Raw genomic sequence first — 13,989 nt, 5'->3', positions numbered from 1 at the left:
CTTTAGACGGCTTCCGTCAAATTCGCGAAAACAACGGATATGTTTGCTACCTGGCTGCAGTATCCGACGTAGCGCAGGCACAGGCACTTTAAGGTGTAAAGGAGAGCCGTGGCCACTGACAGGCAGAGGATGAGGCGGAGCTAAGTGACAAAGTGACAGGGTCAAGGGAGAGAGAGAGCAGGAGGAGAGTGGAGGTGAAGCGGTAAGCTTGGAGTAGTTCAACCTGTTGGGAGGGAGCAGGGAGGGAGGGTCACTTACACTGGGGACACGTAGCCACCACTTTTTGAAAGCATTTGTTAAAAATGTTCTGAAAAATAGCTTGCACCAAGAAATGTTAATGTTAACAAATAAAAATGCTATGAAAAAGATTTATTTGCACAATAAGCCTGTGATGCAATGTAAATATAGAAGAAAACTGTGTTTTCCAAAAAAAGTAACCTAGGCTAAAAAATAATAAGCTACTGATTACTGCATTATATTCTATTATATTTTTATATTCTGATTTGTCACCTGCCACCTGAATTTTGTGCTTCCCTGGTGCAGAAAATGTCTCAAGAGAATGTCCTCAGAATGCAGGAAATTAACAATTTCATCAAATTGTAGGCCTATTGAAATATATTCTTATCTTGTTGTCATGACCCCAATCTTGTGCAATGTTACGGTTACGTCTCATGGACTAAGTGTTTCGTCACACCCCTAATCTGAGTCCTCAAATGGAGGGATGGTGTCTTGGTGAGGGTGTCCAACCGATTTTGGTGGGCCGCCTGGCTAAAAATGCTAGGGCCGATTTTGTCATAGTTTCCATACATGCAATATACACTTATTACAAGCTACAAGCTGCAAGTGTACATACATATATTTTCTGACTTTTAGCTGCTAGCAGAGAACATAATATTCTGTGATCGAAGACAGTGAATGGATATTGAGGACTACCAATAAAGGCAAGTTTTTGTTGGATGTATTTAAAAGACTGTGTTTATTTAGCTCCAACAGTACAGTCATATGAAATGTCATCTTGAAATATAGTAGTGTGTGAACACAAGGGTCTGTAAAGAAATGTCAATCAAGTGGGTGGAAACAATTAATAATACAAAAGCATAACAGCAACTGAACATAAACCACAACCGAAAAAGCAGTTTCAAATTCAGGTTTTATGCATAACAAAATGGATTTTGCTTTGCATTTTTGTTCCTGTTTTTATTTTGGAGAGTGTGTGGCAGTATGAGTATTTCAGTTGCGGTACATTGAGGAGTATAAATGTGAAAGTTCACCAGTGTCTTTTGATGATGAATGAGACGCTAGCACTTTTAATCTGAGGAGTTAAGTGAGGCTCATGGGTGTATGCTGCTGTTTCTTCAGAGGAAAACTTGACTCAGAGCATTTCTGCAACATAGACAAATGCACAGTCCTTTTGGAGCCTATCACCAGCTTTGCTAATACTGATATGGAATTAACTGTTTGAAATGTTTCGGCACTTCTACTGATAGCAAAATAAACTACATTTGAAACTTTAACATGGAAACACATCAATCAATTAAACAAACAAAAAGAAAAATTCAATCAAATAAAAAAATTAGCTGCACATGCTAATGATACAGCAACAAATACTGTAACAAAGGCTGGAAATCAAAAATAAAATACAAAAAAAAACATTGCAAAAACTTAAAACAGTAAATAAGAAGTATTGGAAATAACATTTTAAAACATGAGTGAAGGGACGATATTTGAGGAAATGTTCAAACCAATCAAAAGTTCAGAGTCAATGAAAGGTCTGTCTTTACATTTGTTTCATTGTCTCTTCTGGTAAATAAACATTTTCTCTCCAGGTAGTGGTATACAGGGTAGCACGACTGAACAAATGGAGCTATAGAAATCACAATTGTGTGATACGTCCGCTGCATTTGAGGCTACACACATTGACCAAAGTATAAATTGCACTTCTTGTCAAATGAGCACACATTTTAACAGTACATTAATAATCCACTATACATATATCAAACTACATTCAATGCAAAGAGAGAGAGAGAGAGAGAGAGACAGAGAGAGAGAGAGAACAGAGAAAGCGTGAGAAAAAGCTGTGATATTTAACGTTATGCTGTTGCATTAGCTGGGCCTTTCAACATTCAGGCCATCAGTACTTTGTTGTCATAGTTAGCTTTTTTCACACACAAAATGAAATAAAAACAGATGTATTCCACTGTAAGGCCTATAAGCTGACTTAAATGCACAGTTAAGTCACACTGGTCTGTAATTTGTAAAAGACCACCTTCCTTCACACGACACCATTTGCAAAACTGTTACGCGATGCCTTTATCATGATCCACAATTCTTCATAATATCAACAGAGACACAGCGGAAACCGACATCAAAAGCCAAAACAACTGAAAGGAATGCTGTTTAGAACCAAAATGCCTTCATTTAAGAAATATATAGAAAAATAAATAATGTACCACTTAAAAATACTGGGACAAATACACAAATATATGCACAAAAAAAACTTTAAATTGTTACATACATAAAACCCCAACAACAATAAAGAAACCTGTTGTGTAGTTCTTGCCACTGGCAGAATGCATCAGCTGAACTGTTGTTGACCTGCTATCAGATAGCACCATTATAAGCTATACAGATGTGCATCCAATCTTTAAAACAATGAGATGAGTTGTATAATCAAACAGAAACCATACGGGAACAAATCTTCTTGAATCCACCTGTGGTTGTTGCTACATCACAACAAAAGGGTTTTTCACATCTGCCCTTACAGTAAGTCAATCATGCATATTTCTGATGCTAAAGAGAAGAAGTACTGAAAGTATCGCCTTGCATAGCACCTCCTATGTCAGAAGTTAATTTGACTATACGGAACATGAAAAGATGAATAAACTATAGTGAAAAATGAAACTAGTTTGGATCTGCTGCTCCATTTATTTGCTCCATCTGATATGGAATGTGACATAACCAGTTAGACTGTGGTGTATTAACGGTATTTGACCAATTCAATGTGTCCAGTTTAGCCTTTCTTGCACTGTAATACATGTTTTCCATATGTTTAAGACAATATATAAGGTGTAAACGAGTAGTGTAATGCCACTGAGATTGTTCTGTTGAACATAATTTCTCTTAATCTGAAATACCAGCTACTGTATGTTCAGCTAAATCCGATTGTTGCTTTGTAAGAGCTGAATGAAACCCGACCCTGAAAATTCATGCTTCTGATACACTCGCTCAAATCAATGCTTATTTTCAATGTTTAAGAAATCCATAAGTAATAAATTGTGGACATGCAGTGAACTGATAACACTGTACAAATAGCATCCCATACAACAAGTCCAGAATGAACCAGTAACATTTTTGTCACAATGCTGGGCGTGCTCTGCAAAAAAAACCCAATGAGCTTCTTCACAACCACCAGTAAGATCAGAGCCTGCGCAGCCGAGATGGATGCAGTCTCACTGCATGCTCATATGAAACTATAACCTACATATGCTATTTCAACATCTTGTAAAAAAACAATTCATATGAAAAACAGTGCGCAACATGCGTCTTTTCAATACTCCTGCCACCTTTTTACCAAACAAAGCTTACCCTTCTGAAACAAATGCCATTCCAGTAATTCAAAATATAATATAATGTTGTATTTTTGTGATAAAGGAATGAATAAAATCTTGAGGCACCGAAGGCTATTATACACAAAATACAAACAATGTTAAAGAATTTGAGCAAAAACAAAACAAAACAAAATAAAGAAAACATGATTGCATTCTGTTAACGCTCTCAGAAGACCCTTAAAGCGTTGCCCGTCGGGAGAGGCAGACGCTCCAGCTGATCTCTATGGAGTTTGATGAGACTCTTAGCGACTCTCCTGCAGAATCCACTCCCGTGCTCATAGGGGGGATCCCGAGCAGGCCTGTCAAATCTCAAATCCACGAGAGCCTGATTTGTTTTTCCGGTCGGTTGCAGCGAGCCTGCTAAGATCCCCCTTCTTGTCCGGAGATGCGTGGCTGCTGGGAGGCACCACACTGATGATGATGCTGAGCCACATGAGTGCAACAGTGAAAACCTGCCGATATCATACCCTCTGCAGGCATCACCACAATAAAGCAACAATAACCAACAGCTTTACTTTCTGGGGATTTTCAGGCTACCAGCCATGGCGTGACTCCCTTGGGAAGATTAAAGGAAAGCAGAAATTACTAATTCAGAGCTCTGGGGATGTGTTTTTTTATGTTAGTGTTGTTTTTCTTTTCTGCAGAAGCCATGACGCAACCACAAAACAGTGACATGTATGTACAATACATATAAATATAGTTTCAGTATACTACTCATGCTTTTGCAGGGTCAGCGGGTGCAATGTTCTGTTTGGCACAGTCTTCTTTTTTTTAGTCTTTTAGAAAATGGCGCTGCATGAATGGGTGGTGAGCTTGTTGAGACAAAACAACACGAAACACCTAGCGTTTGGTGTTAGAGAGCCAGTCCAGATCCCGCTCCTCCACTTCCTCCTTCTCTTTCCATGGCTTCCTTTCAACACCTTTGAATCTGGCCGGCTGCGATGCTCCAGTCTGAGCCATGCAAAGACTACAGAGACAAGTTCTGCCGCCAGCCAAGGATCTGAACGCCACCACGATGTGGATGTGAGAGAGCGGACACACATGTTTTGTTTTCCCCCCCCGGCGGTGATGTGAGTAGAAGCAGCTCAGGGTGTGAAACTCAGGACGGCTTTTTGTATCATTGTGCACACACGGTAGGACTTCTTTTTCTTTTAGACTTTTTTCCCATTTAAAAAAAAAACTATAAATACCATAAAAGAAGCATTATTTACAAACTCCATGCGTTTCAGGTTAGAGTGATCACTGCAAGAAAAACACAGGAGAGAAGAATGACATGGAGATGTTTTCACGTTGTTTCATGAGTTGTACAATCTGGTTTGACACAGTGAGACTTTTCAAACGTTGTTACGACTTCTTTAACAGAAAACCCATGCAAACATAGAGAAGCTAAAACACACATGAAAAAAACATGGACTGACAAGGAGTGAACAAAATATAAGGAGCACTTTCTATGTCCATTTAACATGAAAGTAAGTGAATCATAGTTCAAAAACAATGGTTTTGATCAGTGGTCGACTGATACAGGTTTTTCAATGGCAGATGCCGATATTTAGAGAGCAGGTATAATTCCATTATTCCATGCAGAGTATAATCTAATATACATGGTTATCTTCGCCAGGAACTTGCTGTCATTGACGAAAGAGAAACATACATTGGGGGTATGCTGTAGATTTCAGAAAGTGACTGGTGTTTGAGGGAGAGTGGGGTACAGTTTGTCATAATCATCATTCTCTACATTATAACAATATATATTTAACGCTACCCAGTAATGGTTTTAGCTTAGATTAGCTGTCATTTAGGAGAAAGGTGTTAACATTTACAAAAGATGATGGTGACTGAGGAAATTTAGGGCTCAAAACTAACTTTTTCACTACCTTCCCAAAACTCACAAGGTGAAGCTCTAACATCGTTCCACACAGCAACCACACTGACAAGGCAGATGTGACTGCAGACATTTTTTATAAATCGACCTCATGAGTACCGATGCCGATTATCTCAAAATGCCAGATATAGGCCTTGAATAACTGTCCCACCGATCAGTCTATCGCTAGTTTTGATTCCCCTTTCCAAACCTATTCCATAAACAGAGATGAAAATTAAGAATACAACCGATAATTTCACTATAGCTTTAAAGCATTTTACATATGGCCTTTATATACTGATCGCTCTCTAAATGTGTAGCTGCACAACTCAAGTCTGTCATATTACTCAAATATTCGTCTTACCTTCTGCCAGCACCCAGGCATTGGTAATCCATCTGGGCCCTGTTTAGAGAAGAGTAGCAGGGAAGACAAAAGCAATGAGGACTGAAACATGAAATGGGAGGATTGCTGTAAACACAGTGATTTAAAGTGTGATAAATGAGTGTATTTCAACCCACAAGAACACAATACAAATGTATGATGCATCCAATTAATAAGCCTATAAATCACACATTACCCACACTGCCTAACTGAGACATCATAGCTACATCCCCAAAACACATTCTGGCAAAGAAAGTTTTCACACAGACAAACTGCCAAATTGAGTACAATCAAACCAGAAGCATATGAGATTTCTTTCAGAAAGCTTAACTTGTCCACCTTAATTATTCTATTTCTTTTGTTTGTACATGGTGATTTCAAACTGACTGGTCAACATGAGCAACCTGTGTGCAGTCTACTGCTGTCTCACTGGAAACATTAAACATGTAGGGTTTCTGGGTTTTTCTGGGTATTGAAGTCTATTATAATGGTTGGCTTCATGTGGAGCAGCTGACTTGTGAAAACTGCACCAATGCAATTGCATTAACTTAAGTGTTTGCATCACTATGTCCATGTTGAAATACTGAAGTAGACGCTTTAGTGTCTACTTTAGGGAAGGAGATGTCAGAATGCAAAGTGCACAAACTTTCTCTGATTCATTGCACATGGTATGAAATTAAGTTTTTCAGAAGGATCTTTATGTAACAGGAACTTAACATGCAGTAACTACTGTACCACCCCAGAGATAGAAACTGCCTGTGCTTGTTTGCATGTCTACATTTCTCCATCCAATACATGGACATGACGTGTATCTCAGAGACCACTGGTCAGATTTTAATCAAAATTGACATTAAGTCTGCATCATTAATGCACGGAACATGTTTACTTTGCCTTGTTTTTAACTTAAAATCATGTGAAATCGCACATGTAATGACAGCTGCAAGAGTGTATTCTCATTCATGCAGGTAACATACAGATAGACACAGCTCATGCACATTGATATGCTGATGATTATACTCCCTGTTTTATTATAGTTGCCCCAAAGTTGAGTCTCAAACCAACAGTAAGCTGGGACATTTGGCATTTGGGGACACTATAACAAAATCATACAGAGTGCATCTTAAAATAAAGTAAATAAAAGTATATGTAATTTAATGAGATGACATTTGTGATATGTGAATGTTTTCTTACCTTCTCTAACTTATTTAATATACATACAGTCACTATGGCATTTCATAATGAGTTCTATTTATACCCACAGTGTTAGAACTACCATGCATTACACTGCATTGTGTCAGAAGCAGAAAGCATCATAAAAGCATGAACATAACAAAAAGTTCTCATCTTCAATAGATCTAGAGCATTAACCGGTTTAATATCTTGTTTGTCTCTTCTTGTTGTGGTCTGGCCCAATTGGTACAAATACAGGGAGGGGGAAAAGGGAGTTAACAGAGTAGAGGAGGGGTCCATGTGTCGGTAGCACGGGCATCAGTTAAAGGAGAGTGTGTTAGCATCAGGTTAAAAAGTTAACTGGGTTCTTGGAGGAATCAGCTGGAAGGAAACATGATTTAAGCAGAACTTGTTTTTCAGTTTTAATTTAAGGTAAATGAAGGATTCAGTTAGAGGAATAGATTTAGGTATCAATCATATCAATAATCATATGTTTATTTTTCACTTATAATGATGTGTATAATCTAAAAGAGGCTGCTTGCGGTCAGGGAGTTAGTGAGTTATATGTTGGTGCATGTTGTTGTTGTTTAACAAATCATGAATGGAAAATGTAGTTGTGATTAAAATAAGGTGTTTATGATTGTCAAAGCTTTCAAGTCATGCGTGGTTTTGGTTTCAGTAATGGCTGAAGGTGAGCAGCATGCATGGGTAGGAGGCAGAGGAAAAAGAGAAATACTGTACCAATTGGCATGGGGCATCCAGCCCGTCCAGACCTGGCTGCCCTGGTTCCCCCTTTTCACCCTTAAATCCCCGGAAACCCTGTTTGCAAAGATGACCTAGGAGTGTTACTGGGAGAGAGGTGGATAGCCCTTAACCCCTGCATCCGTCCACTACGACGGACACAAAGGGGGGGAGGGCGAGGGACGAGCTGCCCTGTGAGCTTGCTGATACCACAATCCAGACCAATTATATGTTTTTCAGCATTTAATGGCATGTTTTGTGTCTGAATTGCAGAGTTACAGGAAAGTAATAGACTCTTTATTTCAGGTTGCTGTGGTCTGATGGAAGCCGGGTATCTTTTTAGCCACAGGGTGCTCATCCTTGTTTGGGACAACTGCTCTACACGGCTGGGAGGCGATTTCCAGCTCGCAGTTGGGACATACCAATGGGCAGGGTGCATCTAATCCAGGGGCACCCTGTTCTCCTTTCTCGCCCTTAGGCCCTTTTTTGCCCTTCTTTCCCTTCTCCCCCTGTGGATACAACGGTTTGGTCAAGTTAACATCATTTTTTTAACGTCTGGGAAATCACTTCTATTAGGAGGGGAGTGATTAAAAAGGGAGGCTATGGCTCACAAAGGAGACAGAGACATGGTCAATGTTAGATAGGAGGGGATATCAGACAGTATTCTAAAAACATTCCTCAGGACAGTGGGAGGACAAAAAAGGGGAATAGTACAGTAGGAAGGAGTAAAATACAGAGCTGATCGCCAAAGGGGGTGTCAAGGGCACAAAGGATGAGAAAGAGTAGCAGGGAAAAAACCTCCAGGAGGACAGAATAAAGTCTACTACACACTGAAAATGTTCAAACTGTATCCCTTCATATTTGGGTTGGAGTTAGTCTTCTATGTCATTTAGTGCATGCATGGGATAATAACAATATACAGGCTGAAACAGTTCCAAAAACTAAAGAAGAAGCTAGCTGGTACATAGTTATGCTTTCAATGGTATGGATTTGCAGCAAATTGTACTATACTGTATTGTGTGCATGCAAGTTTTTTCTAAAACGCATTAGCACTCATAACTCACAATTAAAAGAAGCTTTTGTAGTGCTTGTTTATTGCATTTTTTCAGAAGAAACATTTTCTTTGAACATCATTCAAATTCTGTCATCCATTATCTTTCAGATTCAGTGTCGGCCGTTGTTCCTAGAGACCCGGAAGCAGTGCTAGGATCTATTCTGTGTTGAAAAATGGTTGGTAAATACAGAGATTCAGAGAGACGGGAGCACGCCAAATGCAAAGTATGTTTTTCTTTATGTACCAAGGAATGGGATACAGTTTCTCAAAGACATAAAAGATCTAAGAAACACATTAGAAGTGTTAGTACGTGTGGAAACATACAGATTAAGCACTGGAAAATATAAACTACTTTATACACAGGCAAGGGAGAGTTATCAACAGGCTCAAGAACACATGGAAGTGAAATGTTTCAGGTGTATGTCCATGCATGGAAGCGACAGAAATAAAAACTGTGAATTTTAAGAGCCTGTTGTCAATGGACGTGTTTGGTCTAACATGTGGAAATCACTGTTTTGATGCTTCAGAATGAGATCTGACTTGTGATTTTGAGAAATGAGATGACAAATCATTCAAAAGTGGAGAACAAAAGCTGAACTGAGAGGACTGGGGATGACATTTTATGCAAAGGCAGTTTTATATTCTATGGAGTTCTTATCCGATTATTAAAATTCTCGTTGACGATTTCATCTCTCGAGAAAATAGAAATGTGGCAACACAGAGTTAAATGAGCATGTTCAGGATATCTGTAACAATATCATAAATTCACTAGGAAGCATAAAAAGATCCTATCAACCACTCTAAAAAATACACTAGAACTCAAGTGAAAACTAAACTCAGCATAAAACATTCAGTAAAGCAGCTACATAAAACACCTCTATATTTCCTGTCACTGTCCATTGACATCAGTCCTCTGTAGTGTTAGGGGGTTGGCAAACCATAATATCCTATCTACATCTACCTTTTCTCCTCTTTCCCCAACGTCGCCCTTTTCTCCCCTTAAGCCTGGCAACCCCTGTGAAAGTACAACTCCACTTAATTACTCTGTCTTTACTGTTGTTGTCCTGAAGGAAACACATCAGCATCAAGCTAAGGAAATCAGAAGCTGAAAGAGGGTGAAAAAGTCAGATGAAGTGAGACCGAGAGAAAGTGGAGGGATGTTCAACAAAGATAAATTCAGCATAAGAGAATCTCACTGCTGCTATATTTATATATATATATATATATATATATATATATATATATATATATATATATATATATATATATATATATATATAAACAATATGTGGCTTTATAATATAGAAATAATAATACATAATACACAAAACATCAAGTAAACTCTTATCTGTACTATATATATATAGAATATGAAGTGACGTAGTAATATGATTGTAATTTAAGATTTGTGCATTTTTAGAGTTTTGACCACACTATTTCTACACTGGAAGAAGCCATTTGTTTCAGCGTCACATCACTTATACTGCTGGCTTTCTTGTCTCTCTACCTTCAGAGAAAACTGAAACTGAAGTTTATGACACTTACGTCCAGGCCTGGTGTTCCAGCAGCTCCCTGCAAATGAAAAACATTACTTGTGTCATCATTACATAGTGACAAATGCTGACATTTGACGCTCAATCTATTTATTATTAGCATTATTGTTGTTGTTGTTGGCAGGGTACTATATAGATATGAGGGGATCTGGGAGGGTACTGGGAAGATATGAAGTTTGATGTTGTGTGCTAATGCTTTGTGTTTTTATGTGGACACTAGGAAGAATAGGTGCTTCCTTGGTAGCAGCTAATGGGGATCCGAATAAATAAATAATCAGAACTTCTCAAAACCAGAATGTGAGAGCATGTCCAACCAATGGGAATGCACCGCCTATAATTAATTTCAAGATATATCATCACATGTGGATACATTATTTCATAGAATAATTAAAAACAGTACTGATGCCCACTTTAACCAAAATCTAGAGGAGATACCTCCTTACATCAAATGTGATTAGATATGTGTTTGTAGAATATGTTACCATTTATTAGCCATTCCTAACTTTAAAAAATGTAAATATCACACAATCCACTGCACGTGTGACGTCAAACTTACAGGTAGTCCATAAGGTCCCCTTGGTCCTGGCTCGCCTTGTGCTCCTTTCTCACCCTAATACAAATGAATTACTGTTGCAATCTCATGAATTATACAGAACACAGTGACTTTAAAAAGGAGCCAGTGCTAAAACACCCCAAACTAAAGTTAAAGTGTACTGTAACCTTAGTCTGATATAAGGTAAAAAATGAAATGTTGATCTTACTATGTCACCCTTTGGCCCAGCTGGACCAGCTGGACCTGAAGGCCCATCCATGCCCTGCAAAGAATAGCGTTATAAAGGTGAGTTTCATTGGATTATAGCACTATTTCAAGTTGATTTTTCTAAACAAATTTGAGATGGAACGCAAAAATCATGTTTAGCATCCACATTTGCACAATATTCCCATCCGGTTTGACCTACAACCAGCACACAGAGCTGCTGCTAGTACACGTGCATTGGCCACAAAGGACATATACAGTACAACACTGCTGATTAATGTATGAGTGTGTGTTAATGCTGAGTTAATGCAACACGGGACAAAACGAGAGCCTTGAAATGCCTGCTGCAACACCTTTTGTGTAGGGTCGCTATCCTGAGAATTAAACTCAGTGTGGCTTGATTCAACTCATGAGACCTACAGTATCTCACAAAAGTGAGTACACCCCTCACATTTTTGTAAATATTTGATTATATGTTTTCATGTGACAACACTGAAGAAATGACACTTTGCAACAATGTGAAGTAGTGAGTGTAAAACTTGTATAACAGTGTAAATTTGCTGTCCCCTCAAAATAATTACACAGCCATTAATGTCTAAACCGCTGGCAACAAAGGTGAATACACCCCTAAGTGAAAATGTCCAAATTGGTGTCAGTATTTTCTGTGGCCACCATTATTTTCCTGCACTCCCACAACCCTCTTGGGGTTGTTATCATGGAATACTGCCCTGCGGCCCAGTCTCCAAAGGGAGGGGATCATGCTCTGCTTCAGTATGTCACAGTACATGTTGGCATTCAAGGTTCCCTCAATGAACTGTAGCTCCCCAGGGCATGGCAGGACTCATCCAGCCCCAGACCACGACACTCCCACCACCATGCTTGACGGTAGGCAAGACACACTTTATACACTTTGTCTTTGTACTCCTCACCTGGTTGCCACTACACACGCTTGACACCATCTGAACAAAATAAGTTTATCTTGGTCTCATCAGACCACAGGACGTGATTCCAGTAATCCATGTACTGTGGTCTGCTTGTCTTCAGCAAACTGTTTGCGGGCTTTCCCTTTAGAAGAAGCTTCATTCTGGGATGACAGCCATGCAGACCAATTTGATGCAGTGTGTGGCGTATGGTCTGAGCACTGACAGGCTGACCCCCAACCCCTTCAACCTCTGCAGCAATGCTGGCAGAGCTCATATGTCTATTTCCCAAAGACACCCTCTGGATATGACGCTGAGCACGTGCATTGAACTTCTTTGGTCGACCATGGTGAGGCCTGTTCTGAGTGGAACCTGTCCTGCTGAACTGCTGTATGGTCTTGGCCACCGTGCTGCAGCCCAGTTTCAATCTTCTTATAGCCTAGGCCATCTTTATGTAGAGCAACAATTCTTTTTTTCAGATCCTCAGAGAGCTCTTTGCCATGAGGTGCCATACTGAATTCTTGAATTTAACATCTTGAATTTAACACACCTGCTATCCATTCACACCTGTGACGAGTGACATGACACTGGGGAGGGAAAATGGCTAACTGTGCCCAATTTGGACATTTTCAATTAGGGGTGTACTCACCGCCAGCGGTTTAGACATTAATGGCAGTGCAGTTGTCACATGAAAAGATCAAATCAAATATTTACAAAAATATGAGGGGTGTACTCACTTTTGTGAGATCCCGTAGCTAAGCTGTGAACATCCAACAAAAACTTACATAACTTTCTTTTCAATTACAATGAAATACAATAAAAAAATGGGACGATGGTGGTACATCATTTCAGGAAAAGGGAGGACTGTTCATGGAGGGTGAGGGGGAGAAAAGTAGGCAGAAGTTGGTTGATGAAGCCTCTCGGTCACATGACACTCACCCTAATTCCGGGCTTGCCGTCCAAGCCGGAGGCTCCCTGTGTGGTTATGGAGGTATGAGTGACATGAACAAGGCGGGATTAGTACCAGATGAACACTGTTATTAGGACAGGTTGATGGCAGGGTTTACAACAACTAAATTACACTGTGTGTTACAGGGAGGTCGCAAAATGAAAATGAGATCAGAAAATGAGAAAGCCATATTGACACGCGCACACACACACACACACACACACACACACACACACACACACACACACACACACAAACAAAAACAATGCGGCAACGAACAACAACAACAAATCGGACAGGGCTACAATAGAAATGAGAGATTCCTATGGATGTCTGAAGAAAGAGTAGGGCTTTGTGGTTGGAGGTATCCCATGGTGCACGGCTGTACTCACAGGGAGACCCAGTGGTCCACGGTCCCCTTTGTGTCCTGCTTCCCCTCGCATACCCTTCGCACCATGCAAACCAGGTTCCCCCTAAAAAATAAACAATAAAAGGACACAAAGGAAGTAGGGGAACATAACTAGTTTGCCTGCAATTGTACCTGTGTCTGTCTCTCTTGTGTCTTTGTTCCTGCCTTCTCCTAACATCCTTCAAACAAGTAGTAAACCTCTTTGTACTTGTGACTTCCCCTCTTTGCTTCTTCATCTGCGTACCTTACATTTACTGCTGCTTTATGTGTGTTAATTATAGTAAACTCCTTTAACTGTTATCTTCTTTGTCATTAGTAAAAAAAAGCATTGTTGAACAAAATGGTACTCGTGCTATTTTAATGGGAAATCTAATTCACAGACTAATTAAAACTACAGTAATTCTACAGGGTTTTACAAGAAATCACAAAGAAGCATCATTGGCACATTAAAGAATCTAATAAATTGGCAGTGTTGGGAGTTACAAAAGTAACACAATTACAGTAATGTATTGCTTTTTGCTGTAACGCAGTAGTATCACGCATTACTATAAAAAAAACGGTAATAATACACCCGTTACAATCTCA

At 39.4% G+C, this 13,989-nt stretch overlaps 1 protein-coding gene across 9 annotated transcripts in view; it reads right to left on the bottom strand.

Moving 5' to 3' along the window:
- Positions 1 to 946: 946 nt before the first annotated feature.
- LOC119912977 (collagen alpha-1(XXV) chain) overlaps positions 947 to 13,989 on the bottom strand; it is a 152,043-nt gene continuing 139,000 nt past the window's right edge. For 5 of the 9 annotated variants that reach the window (XM_038732274.1, XM_038732273.1, XM_038732267.1 and 2 more), the window contains 8 exons: positions 13,388 to 13,468; positions 12,986 to 13,021; positions 11,131 to 11,184; positions 10,926 to 10,979; positions 10,362 to 10,388; positions 8,185 to 8,271; positions 5,834 to 5,872; positions 947 to 4,850 (listed from right to left, as the gene is read on the bottom strand). In XM_038732274.1, the coding sequence (XP_038588202.1) occupies positions 4,848 to 4,850; positions 5,834 to 5,872; positions 8,185 to 8,271; positions 10,362 to 10,388; positions 10,926 to 10,979; positions 11,131 to 11,184; positions 12,986 to 13,021; positions 13,388 to 13,468 (381 nt within the window). In that variant the 3' untranslated portion in view covers positions 947 to 4,847. Of the gene's footprint in view, positions 4,851 to 5,833; positions 5,873 to 7,762; positions 7,841 to 8,184; positions 8,272 to 8,984; positions 9,832 to 10,361; positions 10,389 to 10,925; positions 10,980 to 11,130; positions 11,185 to 12,985; positions 13,022 to 13,387; positions 13,469 to 13,989 lie in introns of those variants that run through there. The other 4 variants (XM_038732275.1, XM_038732269.1, XM_038732272.1 and 1 more) reach the window with 4 other exon arrangements.

Source organism: Micropterus salmoides, unplaced genomic scaffold (assembly GCF_014851395.1).
Source record: "Micropterus salmoides isolate LMB-PRFRI ecotype aquatic unplaced genomic scaffold, ASM1485139v1 Ms_hic_scaffold_2, whole genome shotgun sequence".
Lineage (NCBI taxonomy): Eukaryota > Metazoa > Chordata > Actinopteri > Centrarchiformes > Centrarchidae > Micropterus > Micropterus salmoides.
Note: the sequence above shows the minus strand (reverse complement) of the source record. Positions and strands in the feature narration are given on the sequence as shown.